We start from the raw sequence: 25,870 nt of genomic DNA, 5'->3' as shown, positions 1-25,870 counted from the left end.
TCAGAGCAGCGTGGCAACATTCATAGCAGCTCCTGCGAATTATAAGTACGAATTTACTTACTGCGGGCTTCGTGGCATAAACTTGCGTGATTTGGAAGTTTTCAAAAAATGCGCAACATCAACCCAGCCTCTGAACAGCGTGGGTTGATTCACATGGGAAATGTCTGTGAGAATGGAAGACTTGCCCACAAAATCTGTCAGGAAGAGAAGTCACGCCCACAAGCAGGCAAGCAGACTTCATTTATTTAAAGTAATATTCTACGTTGTAAACAAACATGTTATTTTTTTAAATAAAAAGCCAAAGAAGTAATTTAATTAAATCAAAGAGAAAAGTGAAAAGTTTTTTAAAAAATTTTAATGACCAAAATAAGGAGTGATATGAGACTCCACAGTTTTAAAATTTAATTTTTAGTAGTTTGGCAGTCATTAAGGGTCATCACGCTTTCAAGTGGTAGTGAAGACCTGGTATTTTTCAGCTTACCTTTTGGTGGCACAAGTAGTTACGTTCCAGCTGGGCAGATGGGCAAGTTTACAAATTTTCAGTGATTTCAATGATTATGGTGTGCGATTCACCTTTAATTCGCAGCTGTCAAATCTCTGGCGAACCAATAGGAGCAAGTTCACAATTTCCGGGTTTTAGTGCGCACGTGCAAATCCAGGAACTTGCTCCTTCGATTCGCCATCGGAGACAGAGGACACCATTGAGGAGCCCCGTTGTTTGGTGAGCAATTTTTGGGCCGTTATTGATAGGAAAATGACTGGATGTACAAAGTATAAATGCGCATCAGCGGGTGCAGAAGGGAAAACGTAAGCAAAGTGAGCCAAAAATATAGAGTTAGAGTCAGCAAATCCACACAGAAGGATGTCTGTTCCTCCATCACCCTCATGTTTCTTCAGATAAATAAATTAGTTGGGGTTTTTTAGCATCATGGGTGGATCAGTTTTGCTTTGAAGTTGTTTTTTAGACCTTATTCCAACAGTTCTCATTGACGACCATCATTCAACAATTTGTCCAATAAATTGAAATGGGAAACTGCATGACATGGGCACAGTGACTGATAATACTGCCAATTTATGGATTCATGAGACATAAAAACAACTGTGATCGATGACTGCTTATGTGTAAATGCACATAACACAATAAAATATTAGTGTGTTCAATACAAAATTAGTCTTTGCAGAACCAGGCACATACAGCCTTTGTATATTCTCTACTATTGGGGATGGGGGGATGGTTGAGAAAAAGGAGAGAGAGCCCTTAATAAGCAACCATTCGTATCCTATTGTGATAGAAGAAAGGGGAAGGAACATTGCTCTTATATTATCCCGGACTGAAATTATAATGTTTCACTTTAGATTTTAAATGGTGTTTTATATCGAACAGTTGGTCTGGGGTTCCCCTGAGAACTCAGTTGGTAAAGCCATTGCATGGCAGAGTTCCTGCTCCTGATAACTATTCTGTTATCCCTGCTGGAAGTGCATGTGTAGATATCAGGAGAGATAAGGCTCTGTTTTAATAGCCCCCACAGCCAATAGTCCACTAAAGTGCATTGACCATGAAGAAATGGCCACTTAGTTAAGGTACCTGTGAGCCACTACCACTCTTGGAACTGAATGCCTTTAAGAGGCGGGACAAAGGGAGAAAATCAAAGGAGGAAAAATAAAGAATGACTTATATGTATTTATTTGTCAGTTCCGCAACATAATGGAGTCAACTATATTTATTGTGTTGCCAGGTTCCCATGTGGTAGGTGGCTAGGAAAGGGGGTAGATGATGGGAGTCTGGAAAGGATCCTGGTTGGCGAACTAGCATCAGCCACTCAAGAAACCGATGAGCGTCACTGTCGAACACCCCCAATGCAGCAATCTCCGAGTATGATCAGGAGATTTGTCAACATAACTCCTACCAGTAGACCAAGTAAGTAAACATGGGGTTTTCAATAGGATGAATTTGAAATTAAACCACAGTAAAAGGAATAATAATTTTTAATCCTCAACTGGGTATGTGCTTTAAGCAGCAGAACTCTTTGTTTATTAGGACTATTAGAAGTTTGGAGATAAAAATGCTTTCCATCATAGGATAAAATTTGCATGTTGCCATTAGTGCTGTGGAATCGACCGTGCAGTATAATTGAAGTGGATTCCCCAGCACCATAAGCCTTGGGTATTATAGAATTACATCTTGGGAATCCAATGTTGGTTTGGGCAGGAGTCACTGAGTTAAGGCAGAACCCTTTCACAGTTGCTGGTCTATTTCTTACATCTAGCAATAGCAGTTCAATGGCATCATTGGCAGAAACCAAGGAGTATCTCCTGTATATCCTTTTGACTGGGAAACATCTTTGTTTGGGAAGGGGAAACTAATCTGATTAAGTCGGGTGGGGGAATGGAGAAATATTTTTTAAAAATAGGTTCCTGTAATAGGTTTTGAATGATGTGGAGATGCCGGTGATGGACTGGGGTTGACAAATGTAAAGAATCTTACAATACCAGGTTATAGTCCAACAATTTTATTTGAAAATCACAAGCTTTCGGAGGCTTCCACCTTCGTCAAATGAATGTGGAAATCCTTGTATGTTTCGCATTTATATTCAGAGAACAATACCTGGTGATTACAGATAATTTTTCCAACTGCCCGTTGTCAAGGCAATCAAAGTGTTCAGACAGAGTGATGTTACCTACAGGACCACCGAATATACAAACGGCCAGAACACAAAACAGAGAGAGAGAGGGAGAAACATCCGAAAGGAAGAGAAAGACAGAAAATGACCCGTTGTATTAAAAACAGATAACTTTTATTCGCTGGTGGGGTTGCGTATAGCGTGACATGAACCCAAGATCCCGGTTGAGGCCGTCCTCATGGGTGCGGAACTTGGCTATCAATTTCTGCTCGACGATTTTGCGTTGTCGTGTGTCTCGAAGGCCGCCTTGGAGTACGCTTACCCGAAGATCTGTGGCTGAATGTCCTTGACTGCTGAAGTGTTCCCCAACTGGGAGGGAACCCTCCTGTCTGGTGATTGTTGCGCGGTGTCCGTTCATCCGTTGTCGCAGTGTCTGCACGGTCTCGCCAATGTACCGTGCTCCAGGGCATCCTTTCCTGCAACGTATGAGGTAGACAACGTTGGCCGAGTCACAGGAGTATGAACCATGCACCTGGTGGGTGGTATCCTCTCGTGTGATGGTGGTATCTGTGTCGATGATCTGGCATGTCTTGCAGAGGTTGCCGTGGCAGGGTTGTGAGGTGTCGTGAACGCTGTTCTCCTGAAAGCTGGGTAATTTGCTGCGAACGATGGTCTGTTTGAGGTTGGGTGGCTGTTGAAAGGTGAGTAGTGGAGGTGTGGGGATGGCCTTAGCGAGGTGTTCGTCATCATCAATGACATGTTGAAGGCTGCGGAGAACATGGCGTAGTTTCTCCACTCCGGGGAAGTACTGGACGACAAAGGGTACTCTGTTGGCTGCGTCCTGTGTTAGTCTTCTGAGGAGGTCTATGCGATTTTTCGCTGTGGCCCGTCGGAACTGTCGATCGACGAGTCGAGCGTCATATCCCGTTCTTACTAGGGCGTCTTTCAGCGTCTGTAGGTGTCCATGGCGTTCCTCCTCATCTGAGCAGATCCTGTGTATTCGCAGGGCCTGTCCATAGGGGATGGCCTCTTTGATGTGGTTAGGGTGGAAGCTGGAAAAGTGGAGCATCGTGAGGTTGTCCGTGGGCTTGCGGTAGAGTGAGGTGCTGAGGTGCCCATCTTTGATGGAGATTCGTGTGTCCAAGAAAGAAACCGATTCTGAGGAGTAGTCCATGGTGAGCTTGATGGTGGGATGGAACTTGTTGATGTTATCGTGTAGTCTCTTTAGTGATTCTTTGCCGTGGGTCCATAGAAAGAAAATGTCGTCGATGTATCTGGTGTATAGCGTTGGTTGGAGGTCCTGTGCAGTGAAGAAGTCCTGCTCGAACTTGTGCATGAAAATGTTGGCGTATTGGGGTGCGAATTTGGTCCCCATGGCTGTTCCGTGTGTTTGGGTAAACAACTGGTTATCGAAGGTGAAGATATTGTGATCCAGGATGAAGCGGATGAGTTGTAGGATGGCGTCTGGAGATTGGCGGCTGTTGGTGTTGAGTACTGAGGCTGTTGCAGCGATGCCGTCATCGTGGGGGATACTGGTGTAGAGTGACGAGACGTCCATCGTGGTGAGAAGTGTTCCTGGTTCAACTGGTCCGTGGGTGCTGAGTTTTTGTAGGAAGTCTGTAGTGTCGCGACAGAAGCTGGGGGTTCCCTGTACGATGGGTTTCAGGATGCCCTCGACGTATCCAGAGAGGTTCTCACACAGGGTTCCGTTGCCTGATACGATAGGACGTCCGGGTGTGTTGGCTTTGTGTATCTTTGGGAGGCAGTAGAAGTCTCCCACGCTGGGAGTACGTGGGATGAGAGCTCGTAGGATGCTTTGAAGGTCTGGATCGAAGGTCTTGATCAGTTTGTTGAGCTGGTGGGTGTGTTCTTTGGTCGGATCTGCGGGTAACTGTCTGTAGTGTTCCTGGTTGTCCAGTTGTCGGTATGCTTCTTTGCAATAGTCCGTTCTGTTCTGTATGACGATGGCTCCTCCTTTGTCGGCTGGTTTGATGACTATGTTGCGGTTGGTCTCGAGAGCGTTGATAGCGTTGCGTTGTGCTTGGGTGACATTCTGGACTGTCTTGTGAGTGCGGCTGATGAATCTGGCATTGACGCATTTCCTGACAGCTTGAGCATACATATCAAGCTTAGGGCAGTGACCCTCCGGAGGAGTCCAGTTTGACTCTTTCTTCTTCGGTTGCTGTACCGCGGATCCCTCTGTCTGCTGTTCCGGATCGTTGATTGTCTCATTGTGTTCGCTGCTGAAATCTTGGGATTTGTGGAAGAATTCCCGGAGCCTCATTCTCCTGATGAATTCCTCTGTGTCCGCCGCGAGACCAATGGGGTCCATTTTGGTAGTGGGGCAGAAATTGAGCCCTCGGCTGAGAACTTCGATTTCGTCTGGTTGAAGGGTGTGGTCAGACAAACTGACGATAGACTTCCCTGTGGTTGCAACCGTGGTACCAGGGGAAGCTTGGTTGATGCTGGTGGTGATGCCGAGTTTCTCAAGCTTCCTGCTCTTGGTTTTCATGTAGGCAGCGTAGTTCCTACAAAGGACAGGCCCTGCGAATACACAGGATCTGCTCAGACGAGGAGGATCGCGATGGACACCTACAGACGCTGAAAGACCCCCTCGTAAGAACGGGATATGACGCTCGACTCGTCGATCGACAGTTCCGACGGGCCACAGCGAAAAATCACATAGACCTCCTCAGAAGACTAACACGGGATGCAACCAAAAGAGTACCCTTCGTCGTCCAGTACTTCCCCGGAACGGAGAAACTACGCCATGTTCTCCGCAGCCTTCAACATGTCATTGATGACGACGAACACCTTGCTAAGGCCATCCCCACACCTCCACTACTCGCCTTTAAATAGCCACCCAACCTCAAACAGACCATCGTTCGCAGCAAATGACCCAGCTTTCAGGAGAACTGTGTCCACGACACCACACAACCCTGTCACGGCAACCTCTGCAAGACATGCCAGATCATCGACACAGATACCACCATCACACAAGAGGACACCACCCACCAGGTACATGGTTCATACTCCTGTGACTCGGCCAACGTTGTCTACCTCATACGTTGCAGGAAAGGATGCCCTGGAGCATGGTACATTGGCGAGACCGTGCAGACACTGCGACAATGGATGAACGGACACCGCGCAACAATCGCCAGACAGGAGGGTTCCCTCCCAGTCGGGGAACACTTCAGCAGTCAAGGACATTCAGCCACCGATCTTCGGGTAAGCGTACTCCAAGGCGGCCTTCGAGACACACGACAACGCAAAATCGTCGAGCAGAAATTGATAGCCAAGTTCCGCACCCATGAGGACGGCCTCAACCGAGATCTTGGGTTCATGTCACGCTATCCGTAACCCCACCAGCGAATAAAAGTTATCTGTTTTTAATACAATGGGTCATTTTTTGTCTTTCTCTTCCTTTCGGATGTTTCTCCCTCTCTCTCTCTGTTTTGTGTTCTGGCCGTTTGTATATTCGGTGGTCCTGTAGGTAACACCTCTCTGTCTGAACACTTTGATTGCCTTGACAACGGGCAGTTGGAAAAATTATCTGTAATCACCAGGTATTGTTCTCTGAATATAAATGCGAAACGTTTAAGGATTTCCACATTCACCTGACGAAGGAGGAAGCCTCCGAAAGCTTGTGATTTTCAAATAAAATTGTTGGACTATAACCTGGTGTTGTAAGATTCTTTAGGTTTTGAATGGTTAGAAGAAGATTAAATATAATTTTTGAGCAACATATTATCATTGATAAAAGTCATGTTGGTCGGGCTGCAAACCTGCACTACCTGGTGTCCTTCCACTTACTAAATTTGTCTCCCTTTAGTAGTTGATCATCTTAGCACACTACTCTGTAATCAATCACATTTGAAAATTCAGCAGAGAATAAGCAGAACATATTCTGAAGGGATTCCTTTATTGTCACAGAACTAAACACCGGCCAGATACAAGAGTCTGTTGGTGAAGCTATCAATGGGATCGTCAAACACTTTCACAAGCCTGAGAAGGAGGTAAGAAACTGGTGTTTAAATAAACAAATGAAAAAACATTATTTACAGAATAATGGAAGTTTGGTTAAAAACTCACTTTATTGAAATTTTCTTTCAGAAGTAGATTTTTATTGCAGATAGATTACAAATCAAAATGTTGAAAGTAATTAAGTTTTCATTGTGATGGCATTTGTTTAAATTGAGAGCCATGTTGATGATGACTTTGAGATATATAAACTTTCGTTCTGTGCTACTTGATCCCACGTTGAGGTTGAGTATTGAAGTCAGGCTGCTGATGCCACATGACCTAACTTCATCCCATATTATTAAGTACTATCGTACCACACAAAATGTGATCAACTTGACAGATGATTATGGAAAATCCCACTCGAGACAATAGGCAGCACATATCCCAAATGCTGTCAGATTCTCATTTACAGGTTCACGAATTGCACTCGGTCATTTCCTATAATCCGCCACTGCCAATCGGTTAGTGCATTGATCTTAATGTAAGCATTCCAAGCCACGCTGTCTTTAAAAATATACATCAATGTATCTGTTTTTTATGTGATTGTAATGTAGAGGGGCAGCCTGACATTACTGCTTTGTGGGGAAAATGGACTTGTGTCAGCTTTAGAACAAGTATTCCACCATGGATTTAAGTCACCTCGACTCTTCAAAAATGTTTTCATTTGGGATTTTTTGGGTAAGTATGATATTCATAGTTTATTTAAAGAAAACTAGTGGCTGTTTTGCAATATATCATTTTTTTATTTTTAATGGGTACGTGAGACTATAAGAATCTGATGTGGTAACAATTTGTCATGGAACATTTTCTGCAAAAGTATTCCGAGGGAGACCTTTGTGAATTGGATCCATTTAAGTAGAATAGCATTCAGTGCCATACTTGTGCTTGACCTCTGATTGCTTGATGCAATTTTTTTTATTTTTTGGCCACAGGTGGGTGATTGTACTAAAGGAAAACCCAAATGTCTGGCCACTGAGCCAGTGTTGGGAAGTACAGAATCCAGAGTTGTTTTAAACTATTTAAATTGTAGACTTAGAAGCATAATAGGCATAAAAATTATGTGGGGCTAAGGAGTAGTTACCAGTCCATTTGCATGATAATGTCAGGTAGCCACAGTTGCACCATTCATATTTTATTTTATTCAGAAAAAGCATACGTATACTTTGAGAGCTTGGAACATACCGAAATGACCCAAGAGGAGAATTGGCAAACCAGGGCCAAGAATTTTTGCAAGTTTGTTACTGCTATCAATAGTGCCCCCAGGAACATTGGAAAGGATGGGAAGTTTCAGCTACTGGTGTGTCTGGGAGCAAGGTAATAAAATTGCTTATACTTTTATGTATAGGTGAAAGCAAATTAATATTGCAATCTACTTGATCTTGACTAGAATCATCGGTTTATATATTTTTAAAAACTAGCTAAATTATATTTTTGTTTTGAACAAACTAATATAATACGGTTTATGGTGGGGGTTGAAGATGATGACTTTGGTTTTCATAGCACAGAGGCAATGGAAGGGTCGAACGATGTTGTAGAAAGGTAGAGCTAGAGCTGTGCGTCACAAGCGTATCTGTGGAAGTTGACTCCAAGTCTGCAGATAATGTTGCCGAGGGAAAACATGTAGATAAGGAACAGGAGGGAACCAAGGGTGGATCCTTGGGCAACTCCCGGAGGCGAGGTTGTGAGGTAGGAAGAGAAGCCAATGCTGGAGATGCTCTGGTTATAATTGGATTGGTAAGGGCTCAACCAAACAAGGGTAGTCTCATGGAGCTGGACAACAGAGAATGAATGAACAATAGATAACTAGTTTACAGCATAAATGTACAGGAGTTGATGCTGAGCCATACACAAATGGACGAATGTGAAGTTTCACGTTTTTTGCATAGAAATTCCCATAGGCGAAATTCATATACGAATGCTTCATGTAGTCGCACTGCACTCCTGTGTACGCTATTGTTACCAGGTGTTTTTAAAAAATGATTTAGTATAGTTAACTTTATTTGCGTTAACCATACACAAACCCAAAGAAGCAAAATGAAAGGCTTTGAGAAGCTTTTTGCACTTTTTTTACTTAGCTGTTCCCATAGTAAGGGAAGTGACACAAAAAAACTTCATAGATATAATTGTTGAGGAGAGCAAAATGCTAACAAGATGCCTGCAATTTCTGACTCTGACTGCTTTGTTCAGGCAACACAGTTGCTCCAATGGTTGTCCTCTATTACACAAGGTAACCTGAGTCTCCGAGGACGGTTGTACCAGTCGGAGAATAAGAACTCTATGAAACATTTAAATTCCCTTTAATTATTTCAGAAAGAATTGTTCAAAACATATTACTAATTTAAATGTTAGTGCCATACTAATCTTCTATTTCTCTCATAGGCTGATCAGATGCATATATGGCACTTGCTTTTGTTTTTTAATACAAGCCAGTCTACATTTCAGCCAAACTGAATGTGATCTTTTCGTTCCAGCTTGTACCCATTTGATATTTTGTTTAAAATCCCAGTACTCTTGTTTTTTCCAGTTTTGTCTCAAGTTTCCCACAATTGAATAAATGGATTGTTCCATCACCTTGTCTTTGTTTTTAACCTGACAGGGATCATCTCTTGCATCACTGGATTGCGCTGCTTGCTGACTGCCCCATCATCGCTCAGATGTATGAAGAAATAGCGCTGATTAAAGACCACACCCTGGTTAACTCCTTAATCCGAGTGCTCCAAACCTTGCAGGAATTTAATATCACACTTGAGACATCGCTGGTCAAAGGAATTGACATTTAAAGCCAGTCATCAGCACACAAGGGAAAATTTTGACATTACAAAAAAAAAATTACCTGCAATATTGGGATTCAGCAACTTGTTTTGAAGTTGCAGGAACTATTTGCCATATAGTATGTGCAGTGAGCCTTTTTTGAACCTATACCTGAGATCACATCAGGCTATTGTAAGGTTTGAAAGAATGTGCATACACTCCGATTTTTAATGTTTACTGTCAACCATCGGTATGTTTTCTTGGTTGTACAGTGCTGCGCAGCCTATTCAAGAACGATGCTTGTTTCAAACTTTTTTTTTCTAAAGGAAGAAAAAGCAGTATTAAGTTTGATTTATTTTGCTGCAGATGGCCAATACTTGCACTGTTATCTTGCAGTTTAAATAGTGTCTGAATTTTTAAAAAGTGTACATAAAGCCAGTGCACTGAATTGTGCACAGCATTTACATTGTAGCTGCTACAAAATGTGTATATATATATACATATGTTTGTAAGAATATAAATGTATGTGTGTGTGTAATATATATAATATACATACATACACATAGACAGTATTCTTGTAAATTTAATTGAGGAAGAGGTAGTATTTTTTCAGATGTTCTTGGGTAAGGGTTGAAGATAAGAGATTGAGATTGTTTTAAGAAAATATGCTCATTTGTAACTCTTTTCGATTTAAAAAAAAATTGATACTCCTCCTTCCGCTCCCCTTCTTGGTTGCTTTTCATTTACCTTCTATAACATGAAAGTTGAGATTTGGTTGCCCATAATTAAACATGTTCCCTTGGCACCTAAGTTCCTTTGAAGTCTTTATGGGAAATATTGCCTTTAAATAGAATTTGTTTAATGTGGTTAAGGTTCAAGAACAAAATGTATTGCGAAAAGTCATACATTGACAACACAAATTTTTATGTGTGCATGCATGACTGTTAGTGTTTAATACATTTTCTCATTGGCTGCTGCTTCCTATTGTAATGCCATCTGTAGTCCAGGGAACAGAGGAGGAATTTCCACCCACAGAATTATCACCCTTGTATTTAATGCTTACTCTCTTTTGTGTACATTGGTCAGATTTTAACATTTCAGAACATGCTAAGTGTCTTTTCTTGGTAGTTTTGGATTTCCCTTTAGCTATGTATTTTGGCTTATGTTTTATTTACAACCAATATACAAATGTACTACAAAGACTGTTGATGCTTTGTCCGCATTCTTTTTTTACTATATGGCAAAAAAAAGGCAAAAATGAATGTTCATTTAAAAGCTTTCTGATTTCATCTGATGTAGAAATAAATCATGGCATCCAACTATGATTCAGGTGAAGTTGCTGAACTTCTCGTCGGTTCACACAGTTCCAAATTATTTTTCTGTAAACTGGGTTGCATCCACATTCTCCCCAACATTCCCTTTACATTATTTTTATTATGGTGACACTTCCCTGAGATTTTGCACTGGGTCTGAACCTCAGTAGTATTTACCAGCGTTTCCCAGATGAGCTTGCCGATAACTCCACTCACTATACCTTGAAACATATTTGTAAAATAAATTAAATATAAACAAGCCTCTAGTTTTATATGCAAGGTAGCAAAATGACTTATAAGCCATGATTTAGCCTTACCTGAGAAATTGGTAAGCTTCCGCTACCAGGAGCATTTATCAGCCAAGAATTAGTAGTGAGGAACACCACAACTTCTGCCTTTTTGGGTGCTTTAGCAGTCAGGGCTTAGTGGTGTGGAATTGAGAGAGCTCCGTCTCCACATACTGCTACTGGCTGGGAATTGGTGGCAAGCAGGTGCTGTTAGCAAACTGGGGATTGCTGGTATTCCTGAAGAATGGAGACGTCCAGCTACGTCTGTTGATAGCCTAAACAGAAATCCTTTTTTCTCTCTCTCCTTTGTTCCTTTTAGAAGTCTGGCACTAACACTGCTGCAGAGCATAGCTGCTGCCAGTGATTTCTGCCATTATTCCTCCTTGTGGATGTCAGCAGTGGGTTTCCATGCATTAATTACATTCCAAAATCCGATGACTTTGTTGAATAGAGCTGAAAGAGATGAATCATTATGATTGAGTTGCATGAAGAACCGTTTGTTTTCAAGTTATGCTATGAGCAATTGCAGTGTTCAGTAAACCATGAACTTCAATCAAATGGCACTCATTACACTTACTGAAACAAAACTATTATCATGCTGCAGTCATAATACTGTTATAATATGCAATTTTCTATAGTTTTGAAGAAAAGTCTGTGTACATTAATGTGGAAAAACATTACATCCATTCAAAATAATGATCAGAGTGTAATTGAAATGCTTAAAGTTGTTTATAAGAAGAATGATTGATTTTTAGCACATATTAATGATTGTACTAGTGTAGGTTATTGTTACAGTCAGCAGTTCCTATATAGTTTCTGGAATACAATTAGCCAGACACTGCTAATAAGGTGAGGGTGGCAGAGTGGGGTGGAGGTTGAGAGTGGGGCGGATGGGGGGGGAACGGTGTTAGACTCACTGTACCTTGGTTTGACCCTGCATGGAGTTTAAACTCAGTGTGGTGTCAAACTCGACGTAAGTAGTACTCAATAGGTCACTTGTACGTCATCGACACTTTTTAACTTACCTGCATTTAACTTAAACTGTCAGAGCTTTCAAAACATTTAACTGTTGGGAAAGTAAGCATGTATCTGAGAGTTCTATCCTAGGAAGCAGAATTAATGTTTCAGCCAGTCAGTATAAACTGGGTGCTGCCTGGCTGAAACCTGAACTGCAATTGCTGGTCTCAGTCCAATAGTTGTAGTCCAAATGCACCCAAAGGTAGCAGCGCTAGGTAGACATACTGGCCTCTCTTCATCCGTACTGTTTTGATGGTTTTATACGGTGTGTAGCCGTTGTGTCACAAGTGTACAATAGAACTTCTCGAATACTTTGAATTTTAAATTCAGGTTTATTATAAATGAGGTTGACATCTATGTATGATAGCAGTTTTCAGAAATTTTACTTATCAAAAATAGTGCACATTCAGTTAATGTATTTAACAGGCTTCCCTCTTCTTCAATTGTATTGAAACTCACTTGGATACACAGTACAGGAATGCACATCAACTGATTACCCAATAATCTGCATTTCAATAACTAAAACTAATCTCTTACCTTAAAATGATCCGATTCTTCATTGATATTTCACAAGAGATGTTACAAATTTTGGTTAGTTAATACTGAACAATGTTTACTAAAGATATTGGAATAAATTCACCCATCTCATCCCTAACTATCTAAAATAGTACATTCACTTCAACACTACATTTTCTCAGTTTTTGTGTTTGTAGGATGAAATTAAATTGCAAATAAAAAGTTGCATGGTATATTCCAATGTAGATGACGTGGACCGTTCTGTGCCCCATCTGAATCAGGGAGATTTTCCCATCTGATTTTTTTTTTCCAGAATGTTTTTGTTTTTTATGAACATTTCCCTCCAGAAATATGATTTTAAAACTATTTTAGTTAATATATGTATATCTATCTATAATAAAAGCATTGTGTATAGCACACTTTCTGTACACATTCACCTTATTTCCTTGTCATGATTTTTCAATCACACTTGCTGTCAACATGTTTGGCATTAACAATTTTGGTGTCAACACTTCACTGTCACCCTTTGTTGATTGGCTCAAAGTAAAACAGCAGCAAATCAGAAGAGCTGGGGAACATACAAATCAAAAGGAAGGAAGGCAGCTAGAAAATGATCAGTTAGAATCTGCTAAAGACTTATGAAAACAACCAATCTTGAATGATCAATCAGAACAACCTACCGTTTTAAAAGAAATTGTGAACCTTATATTAAGGTTATTTGATGGGGTTAGATGAAGTGGGGTGGGAGAAGGTTTGTGTGGAGTATAAACACTGGCATGGACCCATTGGGCCAAATAGTCTGTTTCTGTGCAGTACATTCTATGTAACCCATCAAATCATTCAAAACACTTTCAAAAATTTTGACCCATTTTTTCACAATAACTGAAATTTCTATGTCCAAAATATGGTTTTAAACAAAGTAAAAACATAAAAAGTACATATTTAACAATAACAAATGTATCCACTAAATTGCCCTTTTGTGTATTGTAACACTTTCCCTTAAGTTTCCAAAAAAGTGGGCTTGGACTTATTATTTTTACCAGAGCTTTGACTTTGTCGGTTGAAGGCAGACCCTGCAGTCTGAGCATGTGTGTTTGTGCAATTTCCCAGGATGTATCAGTAGCATTTAGCCATCCCAACTGCAGGAATGTTTCTCAAAATTATTTAAAGAAAAGCCAGAGGGCAAATTTCTGGAAGTGTTTGACAGCAAGGCTAGCCGTTCTTAGAAGATATTATTTCAAAGCCCCAACCCTCCCACCCAGTTTCTAAGATGTAAATGTGCCTGAATTTTTATTTAAATGAAAAATAAATGTTATTAAGGCAACCATTTTTTTTACCGTCTTGGAGGCAAAGACATCGATATTGGAATCTGTAAACTACATTATACAACTGTGACAGTTATTTATCAAAAGAAAACAGTGTGTATTTTCTGGGAACCAATCACAAAACACTCCATATTTGTGGAGATCTCTTTGAAACTTACAATCCAATGCTGCCAGACCAAGTGCCCTGCCCCCATGTTGTCATATTAATGTTTTCCCACCAACTGCTAATGGACTCCAGAAATCTGAGTGAACTAAAACCCAATTTCCCCTTCACAATGGTGCCAAACCCCAGGACTCCTACCCCATACTGCAGGATTCCCACCTACAGTTCTGTCAAAGTCCAGAGCCATCCTTTCATTCTACCAAAGCCCAGGACCACCTAGAAGTGCTGCTAAATTGCATTCATACCTGCACCCTGAGTATCAGTTACCTACTTCCAACTCTTGCATCTTGCATAACATACTACTGTCGATCCTCAGCTTTAAAATGGTAACGGATAAAAACTAATACATAGGCAAAAGGCTAGAATAACAAAGACTACTCTTTTTTTAGTTTTCAGTGTTCCAGAACTTGAACCCTAAGCACCATAAAAATCCTCAAAATACCATATAATAAAAATGGAATTTGACTTTTTTGTTCACCATAAATTAATGGTCGTGACAATACATTATGCATCGCATGTTATAATACCCTATTATAAAACAGCATATTCTCTGACTCACAATGAGCAATTCCATGGAAGATCTGACAGTAATATACAAACTTTACAAATACATATGATTCTTGACCATCACACTTAAGACGTCACACACTAATGTAAATTTCTCTGTCACACTTGGGAGGGGGGAAACAAAGAATAAAAGGACTCTCCACGGTTACACAATACCAAACCAGAATGCCTGCAACCATTTAATTATTGTCTTTTAGAACTCGCACAGTTGGACTTCATAGCCTTAAAAGGTCATACACTTTAGAATGCAATATACTTTACATGTACAATGTTTCTGTCCTTATAAAACAGTACATCCTCCTACTAGGAGCAGTGCCACAGGAGATTTGCTATTAATATATTTAAAAACAATATGTCTAGAGTGCAGACATCCTATTCTGTTACAGATGCAAAACAATCTTAAAATGATGGGTGCTTCTGAGCTGCAGCTAAAAACTGGCCACTTTCCCATCTGCAAAGTTCCTTCATCAATCAAGTAAAAGATGAGTGATTTCAGATTGTGTTTATTTGTATCAATTAGACTTTATGGCCTAAAAGGACAGGCTTATTTAAACACTGCTTCATATTATCATCTAAACATCACAACTGTGCTCCAGAACCCAGAATACCTGTAATCAGATAATAATGTGTACTTGTTTTTTTCCTTGCCAGCTTTCTTCCCTCATGGGTCCATAATGTAATGATGGTGGCTGTGCGAAGCATCACAACTGATTATAATCTTACACAAACACACACACATACACACACAATCCATATCTCTCTAGCTCTCTCTTTCTGCAGAGGCTACTGGATAGTAATCAGGAGAGAGAATTCGGACCTATATTCTCCCTAACCCAGGGGTACTGAGGCCAAGCTAATAGCTCTTACTGCCGTCCTGGCTACGATTTGCTAACTCAGCACAGATCGGAGATTGTCCCTGGGACTTTTCTGGTCTGAATGCCTGATTCTTGCTGAAAACTCACTGATCCATTAGGTCATATTAATATATATTGCAATTAAAGAATGGCAATAGGATATATTGAAAAATTAAAATTTTTTTAAATAACTACAAGTCTGAAAATATTCAAAATTGCAGCAGCATACTTTTCTGCTCATTTTAACTTCAGTTTGTAATCATTGTGGGAAACAATGCAAGTTCAGATATTCCATTATTTTGTACCCTTTTGCATGACATAAACTAAAGCACTTTGTCCCTTTACTAAAAATGACATTTTTAAATTAATTTTTTCATATAAATTTGTTGCAGTCCTTGTACTATCAAAATGTCCTGATGAACACGATATGAAATTTGATGAAACAGCTGTATCCTGTGGAAAAACTTGACGCAGAATTAAATTTTGTGACCAAGGGGAATATTGCTGTCGTTTTCTAAGCTGTATTTTAATGCCACATAATTACTTGTACAAGGTGAGCTGTCTAATCCAATTGTTCATTATATTTTATGTATACTTCATTTATTTTTTGATATTGGTTTTAAATGTTTACTCTGCATATACGTAGGATGCAGCATGAGCTACAAGTTTTATTTATTTTTTAAAAATCAAAATGATTACCTTTCCACCTAAGGTTATAAATTTGGTTATTTTTATGTATTTTAAGCCTTTCCCGTTCAATGTAGGGTATCAGCAACCAAACATTTACATAACCTGTTTGTCCATTGCCTGTTTAAAGTGACAGTAAGGCCAAAACATCGATTTTATTGTTTTAGTGTAAAAGCACATAAACTGAACACAGCGCAGAGCACAATCCAGTTTGTATCATGAATCTCCCAGTTACTATTGGAAAGAGGGGAGGGGGACTGTTGGATTGTATTAATAGAAAAGCAGCAGCACACAAAATATTTTAACATTCAATTCAAAAGTGTGTCCAATAATTTTGCTTGGAAAATCAAAGCTCAAATATATACTTTATTGCAGAGAAATGGACTTTTACAAATTGACGTAAAGAGAGAAAGGAAAGATTGACCAGTATCATTTCTACAAATACATAGATATTAATATTAAGGGAAATAATGTTTGAAGTATAACAAAAGAGACAATACTGGCGCCTACACCATTAGTTTTTTTAAATACTGAATAATGTTTCATTTCAATTAGTTCATTGACCTGAGTTTTTATTTCCAGTGGCATTGTATTCCAAAGTGCTGTGAAGGTACTGTATGTCATAAAATGGATTTGCATGAGCCTTTATTGAAATGCAGATTTGAGAGCTCATTAAGACATCAGACGTGTCATTTTGGATTGCATTATTGCCTCAGTTTGCAGAAGTTCATTGTGTTTTTCTGTAATAAAATATATATTTGAGCATTGATTTTTCCCATCAAAGGCACAATCATACATCTCCATTTACTCACTCCATTCCCATCACATTCCTACGGGACATTCAGCTCAAGGTGACATCACTATGCCAATTGTTGAATTCAATCAAAATTCCTGATAATCTGATGTTTAAAATGACAACTCTACACGTAACCCTTCTCCTCCCACTACCCCCCGCCCCCCGCTACCCCAGAGATTTATAAAGCATAAGTTTTGTAGCCTGAGGTTGGTAGTGCCCTTGCATAGAACTTTGTTACTGGGTCACAGTAAAGCTACTTTTATATTGGTACTTGTTCAATGCTGATTCTGGAAGATTGCCAGCCAAGAACTGGCTCCTGGGATTTATATTAAAGAAAACGTCTCCTTTATCCCAGTGAAATCTTTTACCCAGTTTATTCTTGGGCCTATGTTTCTGCAACTGGGAGAAGGAAGTCGGATTTGGAGGTGTAAATTTACAGACAACAGTCTCCTGAATCAGATCTAATCATGCACCAGTATAAAAGCAGCTTACAATGAGTATGTTTGGATACGCTGAGCGAAGTTACAAGGGTTATAAGATGCCATTACGGACAGGGAACAGCTCTCCTGAAGAAGCAAAAAGATGTGAAATAGCTCTATCTGTGTGAAGCTTCTACTAAGCTGCCCTTTAGTTACGTTCTAGAAGTGATATTTTTCTCTCACCATTTCTCTCCTCTCTGCTTCCCTCAAAGATTTTGACTTATTGCTGGGGTACGATGCCAAGGGCTCAAAACCTCCAGAAACCTCTTCATATTGGCCATTATTCTATTGAGAGTCCCAACAGTGATCATGGACAGGACATTCAACTACAGGGTCATCACAGCTGAGCCTGTTCCAGTTACCGTATAGCAAACATGACTGGGAGACTGGCTGATGTTTTCCCCCTTTCTCTAACTCGAGGACCCTGAGCCCTTACCAACTGGCATTCCAGTTGAGACCGGCTAACTAAGCCACTTGCTGAGCCAGCTAGTGATTACTTTGAAGCACAATACTGTACATTTGGGGAAGGTGGAAGAGAGGTAAGAGTTAAAAGTAAGGCCAATGCCAGAGCAAGCAAGCAACAAACTAACTATTCAGTCTAGCTTGTCCTGTGATTTCTGTGATATCATCAAGTTGCCAGAAACAAAGTACACTGGGGAAAATGCTGAGGTACAGCTCTAAAGTGTTCCCCTTCATTATACTGCTGACTTTTTAAACAAAATTATCTGTTTCAGGGCCAAACTACTGCTGTGAAATTCTATTGTAAAAGATCCACTGTTAATAATGAGGATAGCTTCTGTGAAATCTGGAGTTTGAGGATGGCTTTGATGTGCCTGGCCAGGAAAGGGTGGTAAAGAAGTTTTAATTTGGAATAGAAGTTTCAATTAGCAATGTTTCTGGACTAGAGGGAGGGAAAGTGGGCTGGCGGTGGGGGGGGAGGTCAGAATCATCTAGTGACCCCTGCTGTAAAGTCCATATGTGTTGGTTTTGGGTGATGACCAAATTGATTTTGGCTGTGATGCTTCGAAAGTTGAATAGCCTGTCTAGGATCAAGTATGGATAAGTACCTCACCCAAATGGCCATGTCCCAATGTGAGTTGGTACCTTCAGGACAGTGGAGGGAAGAAAGGAGAATACATTTATCTTGTAGAATGTTGCTGATATAAGTGCATTAGTGACTATTACTATACCTGTTGCAATAGTAGCATATTTGAAGTTCTCACGTTAAATGCACATAGCACTAAATTCATATAATTCTAAATGGTTGTATTATTGAATTAAGTTATATAATGCATCTATAAAACAGATCATTTTTCCATTCTTTAGTGACAGAAACTAAATTAAGGCTACAATTTAATTTTGCTAATTGTAGCTGGAACAGTTGTGTTTTTTTAACATATAAATATAGGTGAATATTTTGTGTTTTCCTGTTATAAGCTCCTTAGTGGTTAATATTCTTATGAAGAATGCTTTTTAACAAATTGCACAATATCAGAAGATAGTATAAAAAGGTTTAATTGTACACAAATACTACATCTCCTTTATAGACAAAAGATTAATTACATTGCATATATTTTAAATATATTTTGACAGAGCAAAATATAATGCAGTGTATGTTTTTTTTTCCTTAAATCTGTGAAGTTATTGACATGAAAATATGGCCAGTTAAGTTTAAAAACTAATAGTTCTTTCTCCTGGTGTTCCTCAAGCGGAGGCAGCTGAATTTAACACAAACCAGAATTAATTATTCAACCGAGGTTTTGGTGGGTGAGTGTATATGTGTGTCATAACTAACTGTTAATTGTGTACAGTGTATTTAAATTGTATTAATAATGAAGACATGTTGATAGTGATAAGTCTGTATTTATAAGTGTATTGTATATTTTTACATGATGAATTTGCTCCTGTGAGTAGATAATGACTAATAATTGTACGGGGATGGGGTTTATAGAAGGAATAGTTTGTTTATATCTGTTTAACTGCCCTGGATATCCTGTAAACTAAACCTAGATCTGTACTATATAGATGGCCTCGTGGTGTTGTATTTCAGACTGTCCTTATAAATAAACTGTAAATGTTTGATAATTATCTTCTGCCTGTCTCTGTGTTGCATTTATATTGTGCCTTTAATGTAGAATACTCCTTTTCCCATCTTTTGTTTTAACATGTAATGTTAGAAGTAAGGAGTTTCATGCTTATACATCAGCCAATTACAATTCAGAAATTGGGTCATGTAACCACTTTGATTATAGTTGGGTGAATAAACATCAGTTGGCCAAAAGCTTGTACCAGCGCAGAGCTTGTTGAGAGTTGGGTGAATCTGCTAAACAGAGTTGCTTGCTAAGCAGAGTGATGACAGGAATTTGGTGCAGAGGGGGAACGGAGGTGCTAAGTAATTTAAACTAAGGGGCAACAGTAAATATATAAATAATCAGACTTTTTCTTTCTGTCTCTTTTATCTCAGTCTTTTAATCTTACCTTCTCTTTATTTCGCTTTCTCTATCTCATTTTAAATTACATTTACTCACCTTATCAGACACTTCCTAGTTTTTAGTCTGCGCGGTTTATGAATGAGTTTCACTTCCTGGTTCTCACAGCATGGCTTGCTTCAAGCTGATTGGCTGAGGGGACATAGAGATCCTTCCCCACTCACACAGCAGTGTTTTGAACTCGAACTTCAAGGAAGTTGCCGCCAAAAAGAACCCAGTAACTTAGTGGGTGAGTTTAAATCTATTGAGCGGTGAGCATTGTTGGTTTGCCACTCAGAACAATTTACAGGCCAATAAATAAATAATAAATAGGAGCAACAGGATATTAAACCTAAAACATAAGTGACACACACACATATATATATATATATATATAATGCAAGTAGATAGACTTTTAAGCAAAGTAATGGGACAGCTGAGACCCATTGCCTGCAATTCCTGTGTCATGTGTGAATTCCAGGATGCTTCATGTGTCCTGGATAATCATGTGTGCAGGAAGTGCCTCCAATTGTTTGAGCTGAGGGTTCCTGAGCTTGAGCGGCTGGAGTCACTGCAGAGCATATGGGAGGCTGAGAATTTCCTGGAGCACACGTTCCAGGTGATGGTCACCCCGCAGCTACAGAGAGCTCAAGTGGGTGGCCATCCGGCAGGGTGGGAAGAGACAGGCTGTGCAGGAATCCTCCAGGAGTGTGGCACTCTCAAACTGGTTTTCAGTGCTGAATACTGGTGAGGGGGACGATACCTCAGGAGAATGCAGTCTCGTGCACATCCACGGCACTGTGCGGCAAATGACTGCACAGGAAGGCACAGCAACATGTAGAAATGCAGTGGTCATAGGGAACTCGGTGGGGGATAGACAGGCGTTTCTGCAACCGTCGACATGAGTCTCGGATGGTGTGTTGCCTCCCTGGTGCCAGGGTAAAGGACATCACTGAACGGGTGCAGAATATTTGCGGGGGAAGAGGAACAGTCAGACGTCATGGTCCACATTGGAACCGATGACATAGGAAGGAAAAGGTTTGAGGTCCGACAGACAGAGTTTCAGGAGCTAGGGAGGAAGTTAAAGAGCAGGACCTCAAAGGTAGTAATCTCTGGATTACTCCCAGTGCCACGTGCCAGTGAGTATAGGAGCAGTAAGATAAGGATAACAGGTTAACGCGTGGCTGGAGAAATGGTGCAGGAGGGAGGGCTTCAGATCCCTGGGGCATTGGGGCCAGTTCTGGGGCAGGTGGGACCTGTGCAAGATGAACATGTTGCACCTCAATAGGGCCGGAACCAATGTCCTCGCAGGGAGATTAAATGGTGTTGTGGGGGAGGGTTTAAACTAATTTGGCAGGGGGAAGGGCATCAGGATGAAGCTTTAAAGACAACAAACAAGGTGCACGGAGAACTAGGAGAGACAAACAGCATTAGAATAAAGACTGGTTAAGAAATGGGAGAGATTAGACGGGGGAGAAATGCGAGGCAGACAAAGATGGGTTTGGAGTGCATGTGCGTAAATGTAGGGAGCAATGGTAAATAAGGTTGGTGAGCTACAGGCACAAGTAGTCACGTGGGATTATGATATAGTGGCAATAACTGAGACCTGGCTCAAACAAAGGGAGGAATGGGCACTTAATATTCCTGGCTACAATGTATTCAGAAAAGATAGAGAAGGAAAAAAAGGATGGGGGGAGGTGGCAGTATTGATCAAAGATACTGTTACAGCACTGGAAAGGGATAATGTACTTGGTTCAAAGACAGAATCTATTTGGTTAGAATGAAGGAACAATATAGGAGCTATTATGCTGCTGGGTGTATATGATAGACAATCAAATAGAGGGAAGGCGATAAAGGAGCAAATTTGCAGGTAAATTACAAAAAGATGCAACAACTTTAGAGTTGTGATAATGGAGGACTTCAATTATCCTACTATAAACTGGGAAAATAACAGCGTCAAGTGCAGAGTTGGGGAGGAATTTCTGAAATTAGTAGAAGAGAGCGAGAGTGGGAGGCGATAAAGCCCGAGAGTAGAGAGAGGGCGGGAGGTGATAAAGCCCGAGGGGAGAGAGAGGGCGGGAGGTGATAAAGGCCGAGGGGAGAGCGAGAGTGGGAGGCGATAAAGCCCGAGAGTAGAGCAAGAGCGGGAGGAGATAGAGCCCGAGAGTAGAGAGAGGGCGGGAGGAGATAGAGCCCGAGAGTAGAGAGAGGGCGGGAGGAGATAGAGCCCGAGAGTAGAGAGAGGGCGGGAGGAGATAGAGCCCGAGAGTAGAGAGAGGGCGGGAGGAGATAGAGCCCGAGAGTAGAGCAAGAACGGGAGGGGATAAAGCCCGAGAGTAGAGAGAGGGCGGGAGGTGATAGAGCCCGAGAGTAGAGCAAGAACGGGAGGAGATAGAGCCCGAGAGTAGAGAGAGGGCGGGAGGTGATAAAGCCCGAGGGGAGAGTGAGGGCGGGAGGTGATAAAGCCCGAGAGTAGAGCAAGAGCGGGAGGAGATAGAGCCCGAGAGTAGAGAGAGGGCGGGAGGTGATAAAGCCCGAGGGGAGAGAGAGGGCGGGAGGAGATAGAGCCCGAGAGTAGAGAGAGGGGGCGGGAGGTGATAAAGCCCGAGGGGAGAGTGAGGGCGGGAGGTGATAAAGCCCGAGGGGGGAGAGAGGGCGGGAGGTGATAAAGCCCGAGGGGAGAGTGAGGGCGGGAGGTGATAAAGCCCGAGGGGAGAGTGAGGGCGGGAGGTGATAAAGCCCGAGGGGAGAGAGGGGGCGGGAGGTGATAAAGCCCGAGGGGAGAGTGAGGGCGGGAGGTGATAAAGCCCGAGGGGAGAGAGAGGGCGGGAGGTGATAAAGCCCGAGGGGAGAGAGAGGGCGGGAGGTGATAAAGCCCGAGGGGAGAGAGAGGGCGGGAGGTGATAAAGCCCGAGGGGAGAGAGAGGGCGGGAGGTGATAAAGCCCGAGGGGAGAGAGAGGGCGGGAGGTGATAAAGCCCGAGGGGAGAGAGAGGGCGGGAGGTGATAAAGCCCGAGGGGAGAGTGAGGGCGGGAGGTGATAAAGCCCGAGGGGAGAGAGAGGGCGGGAGGTGATAAAGCCCGAGGGGAGAGAGGGCGGGAGGTGATAAAGCCCGAGGGGAGAGAGAGGGCGGGAGGTGATAAAGCCCGAGGGGAGAGAGAGGGCGGGAGGTGATAAAGCCCGAGGGGAGAGAGAGGGTGGGAGGTGATAAAGCCCGAGGGGAGAGAGGGGGCGGGAGGCGATAAAGCCCGAGGGGGGAGAGAGGGCGGGAGGTGATAAAGCCCGAGGGGAGAGAGGGGGCGGGAGGTGATAAAGCCCGAGGGGGGAGAGAGGGCGGGAGGTGATAAAGCCCGAGGGGAGAGTGAGGGCGGGAGGTGATAAAGCCCGAGGGGGGAGAGAGGGCGGGAGGCGATAAAGCCCGAGGGGGGAGAGAGGGCGGGAGGCGATAAAGCCCGAGGGGAGAGTGAGGGCGGGAGGCGATAAAGCCCGAGGGGAGAGAGAGGGCGGGAGGTGATAAAGCCCGAGGGGAGAGAGGGGGCGGGAGGTGATAAAGCCCGAGGGGAGAGAGGGGGCGGGAGGTGATAAAGCCCGAGGGGAGAGAGAGGGCGGGAGGTGATAAAGCCCGAGGGGAGAGAGAGGGCGGGAGGTGATAAAGCCCGAGGGGAGAGTGAGGGCGGGAGGTGATAAAGCCCGAGGGGAGAGAGAGGGCGGGAGGTGATAAAGCCCGAGGGGAGAGAGAGGGCGGGAGGTGATAAAGCCCGAGGGGAGAGAGAGGGCGGGAGGTGATAAAGCCCGAGGGGAGAGAGAGGGCGGGAGGTGATAAAGCCCGAGGGGAGAGAGAGGGCGGGAGGTGATAAAGCCCGAGGGGAGAGAGAGGGCGGGAGGTGATAAAGCCCGAGGGGAGAGAGAGGGCGGGAGGTGATAAAGCCCGAGGGGAGAGAGAGGGCGGGAGGTGATAAAGCCCGAGGGGAGAGAGAGGGCGGGAGGTGATAAAGCCCGAGGGGAGAGAGAGGGCGGGAGGGGATAAAGCCCGAGGGGAGAGAGAGGGCGGGAGGTGATAAAGCCCGAGGGGGGAGAGAGGGCGGGAGGTGATAAAGCCCGAGGGGGGAGAGAGGGCGGGAGGTGATAAAGCCCGAGGGGAGAGTGAGGGCGGGAGGTGATAAAGCCCGAGGGGAGAGTGAGGGCGGGAGGTGATAAAGCACGAGGGGGGAGAGAGGGCGGGAGGTGATAAAGCCCGAGGGGAGAGTGAGGGCGGTAGGTGATAAAGCCCGAGGGGAGAGAGAGGGCGGGAGGTGATAAAGCCCGAGGGGGGAGAGAGGGCGGGAGGTGATAAAGCCCGAGGGGAGAGAGGGGGCGGGAGGTGATAAAGCCCGAGGGGAGAGAGGGGGCGGGAGGTGATAAAGCCCGAGGGGAGAGAGAGGGCGGGAGGTGATAAAGCCCGAGGGGAGAGAGAGGGCGGGAGGTGATAAAGCCCGAGGGGAGAGTGAGGGCGGGAGGTGATAAAGCCCGAGGGGAGAGAGAGGGCGGGAGGTGATAAAGCCCGAGGGGAGAGAGAGGGCGGGAGGTGATAAAGCCCGAGGGGAGAGAGAGGGCGGGAGGTGATAAAGCCCGAGGGGAGAGAGAGGGCGGGAGGTGATAAAGCCCGAGGGGAGAGAGAGGGCGGGAGGTGATAAAGCCCGAGGGGAGAGAGAGGGCGGGAGGTGATAAAGCCCGAGGGGAGAGAGAGGGCGGGAGGTGATAAAGCCCGAGGGGAGAGAGGGGGCGGGAGGGGATAAAGCCCGAGAGTAGAGAGGGAGCGGGAGGTGATAAAGCCCGAGGGGAGAGAGGGGGCGGGAGGTGATAAAGCCCGAGGGGGGAGTGAGGGCGGGAGGTGATAAAGCCCGAGAGTAGAGAGGGAGCGGGAGGTGATAAAGCCCGAGGGGAGAGAGGGGGCGGGAGGTGATAAAGCCCGAGGGGAGAGAGGGGGCGGGAGGTGATAGAGCCCGAGGGGAGAGAGAGGGCGGGACACAGTCGGAGTCAACTCACCACAGGCAGAAATTGAAAGAATGTCATCACAGGACAGCAAGTAGGTGATTGGTTGGTGAGTATTACTTTTTTTTTCTGTAAGTGAGGGCAGGGGTTTAACTAAGAATTTAAATCAATAACTTTAACCAAATAAATTAATTAGTTAATAAAACTAAGACTGGCTGGAGATTAAAAACGCTATAAAGTATATAAATAAATTCTGTTTGTGCAAGTGATGGCAGGGCAGGTGATGTGTCGTAACTGTGGCATGTGGGAGTTAGTGGTAACGAGCGAGAGCCCGAGCGACCACATCTGCAGTAAGTGTCTGCAACTCAAGGAACTTCGGCTCAGAGTTATTGAGCTGGAGTCCGAGCTGCAGACATTGCGATGCTTCAGGGAGTGGGAGATTTACCTGGACACTTTGATCCAGGAGGCAGTCACACCCCTTAGGTTAGGTAGTAGTTTAGATTCGTTCAGTGTTCAGGAAGAGGAAGGTGTGACTGCGACTCAGGCAGGGATGGGGACCCAGGATCCAGTGATAGAGGAGCCTCAGCCTTTGACCTTGTCCAACAGGTATGAGGTACTTGCTACCTGTGTGGATGAGAACCAGGACTGCAGGAAGGATGGGCAAACTGACCCTGGCATTGTGGTATAGGAGGCCTTTCAAGTAGGGGGAGTAAAAAGGAATGTGGTAGTGGTAGGGGATAGTATAGTCAGGGAGACAGACACTGTTCTCTGTAGCTGCGACCGATGAGTCCCGAAGATTGTATTGCCTGCCCAAAGATTGTATTGCCTGGTGCCAGGGTTAAGGACATCTCCTCGCAGCTGGAGAAGAACTTGGAGCATAAGGGGAAGAATCCAGTTGCTGTGGTCCACGTAGGAACCAACAGCATAGATAGAACTAGGAATGAGGTTCTGCTCAGACAGTTTGAGGAGCTCGGGTCTAAATTAATAAGCAGAACCTCAAAGGTAATAATCTCTGGATTACTACCTGGGACA

The 25,870-nt window shown here is 43.3% G+C and overlaps 1 protein-coding gene across 6 annotated transcripts in view; it reads left to right on the top strand.

Annotated features, from left to right (window-relative positions):
* Nucleotides 1-19,487, top strand: part of LOC137327957 (DENN domain-containing protein 5A-like) — a 221,825-nt gene extending 202,338 nt beyond the window's left edge. For all 6 annotated transcript variants that reach the window (XM_067993964.1, XM_067993962.1, XM_067993966.1 and 3 more), the window contains 5 exons: nucleotides 1,737-1,918; nucleotides 6,555-6,637; nucleotides 7,199-7,322; nucleotides 7,790-7,958; nucleotides 9,241-19,487. In XM_067993964.1, the coding sequence (XP_067850065.1) occupies nucleotides 1,737-1,918; nucleotides 6,555-6,637; nucleotides 7,199-7,322; nucleotides 7,790-7,958; nucleotides 9,241-9,424 (742 nt within the window). In that variant the 3' untranslated portion in view covers nucleotides 9,425-19,487. The remainder of the gene's footprint in view (nucleotides 1-1,736; nucleotides 1,919-6,554; nucleotides 6,638-7,198; nucleotides 7,323-7,789; nucleotides 7,959-9,240) is intronic.
* The last annotated feature ends 6,383 nt before the right edge of the window (nucleotides 19,488-25,870 follow it).

This window comes from Heptranchias perlo, chromosome 12, assembly GCF_035084215.1.
Source record: "Heptranchias perlo isolate sHepPer1 chromosome 12, sHepPer1.hap1, whole genome shotgun sequence".
In the NCBI taxonomy this organism is placed as follows: Eukaryota; Metazoa; Chordata; class Chondrichthyes; order Hexanchiformes; family Hexanchidae; genus Heptranchias; species Heptranchias perlo.
The sequence above is the reverse complement of the archived record's forward strand: the minus strand, read 5'-3'. Positions and strand labels throughout refer to the sequence as shown.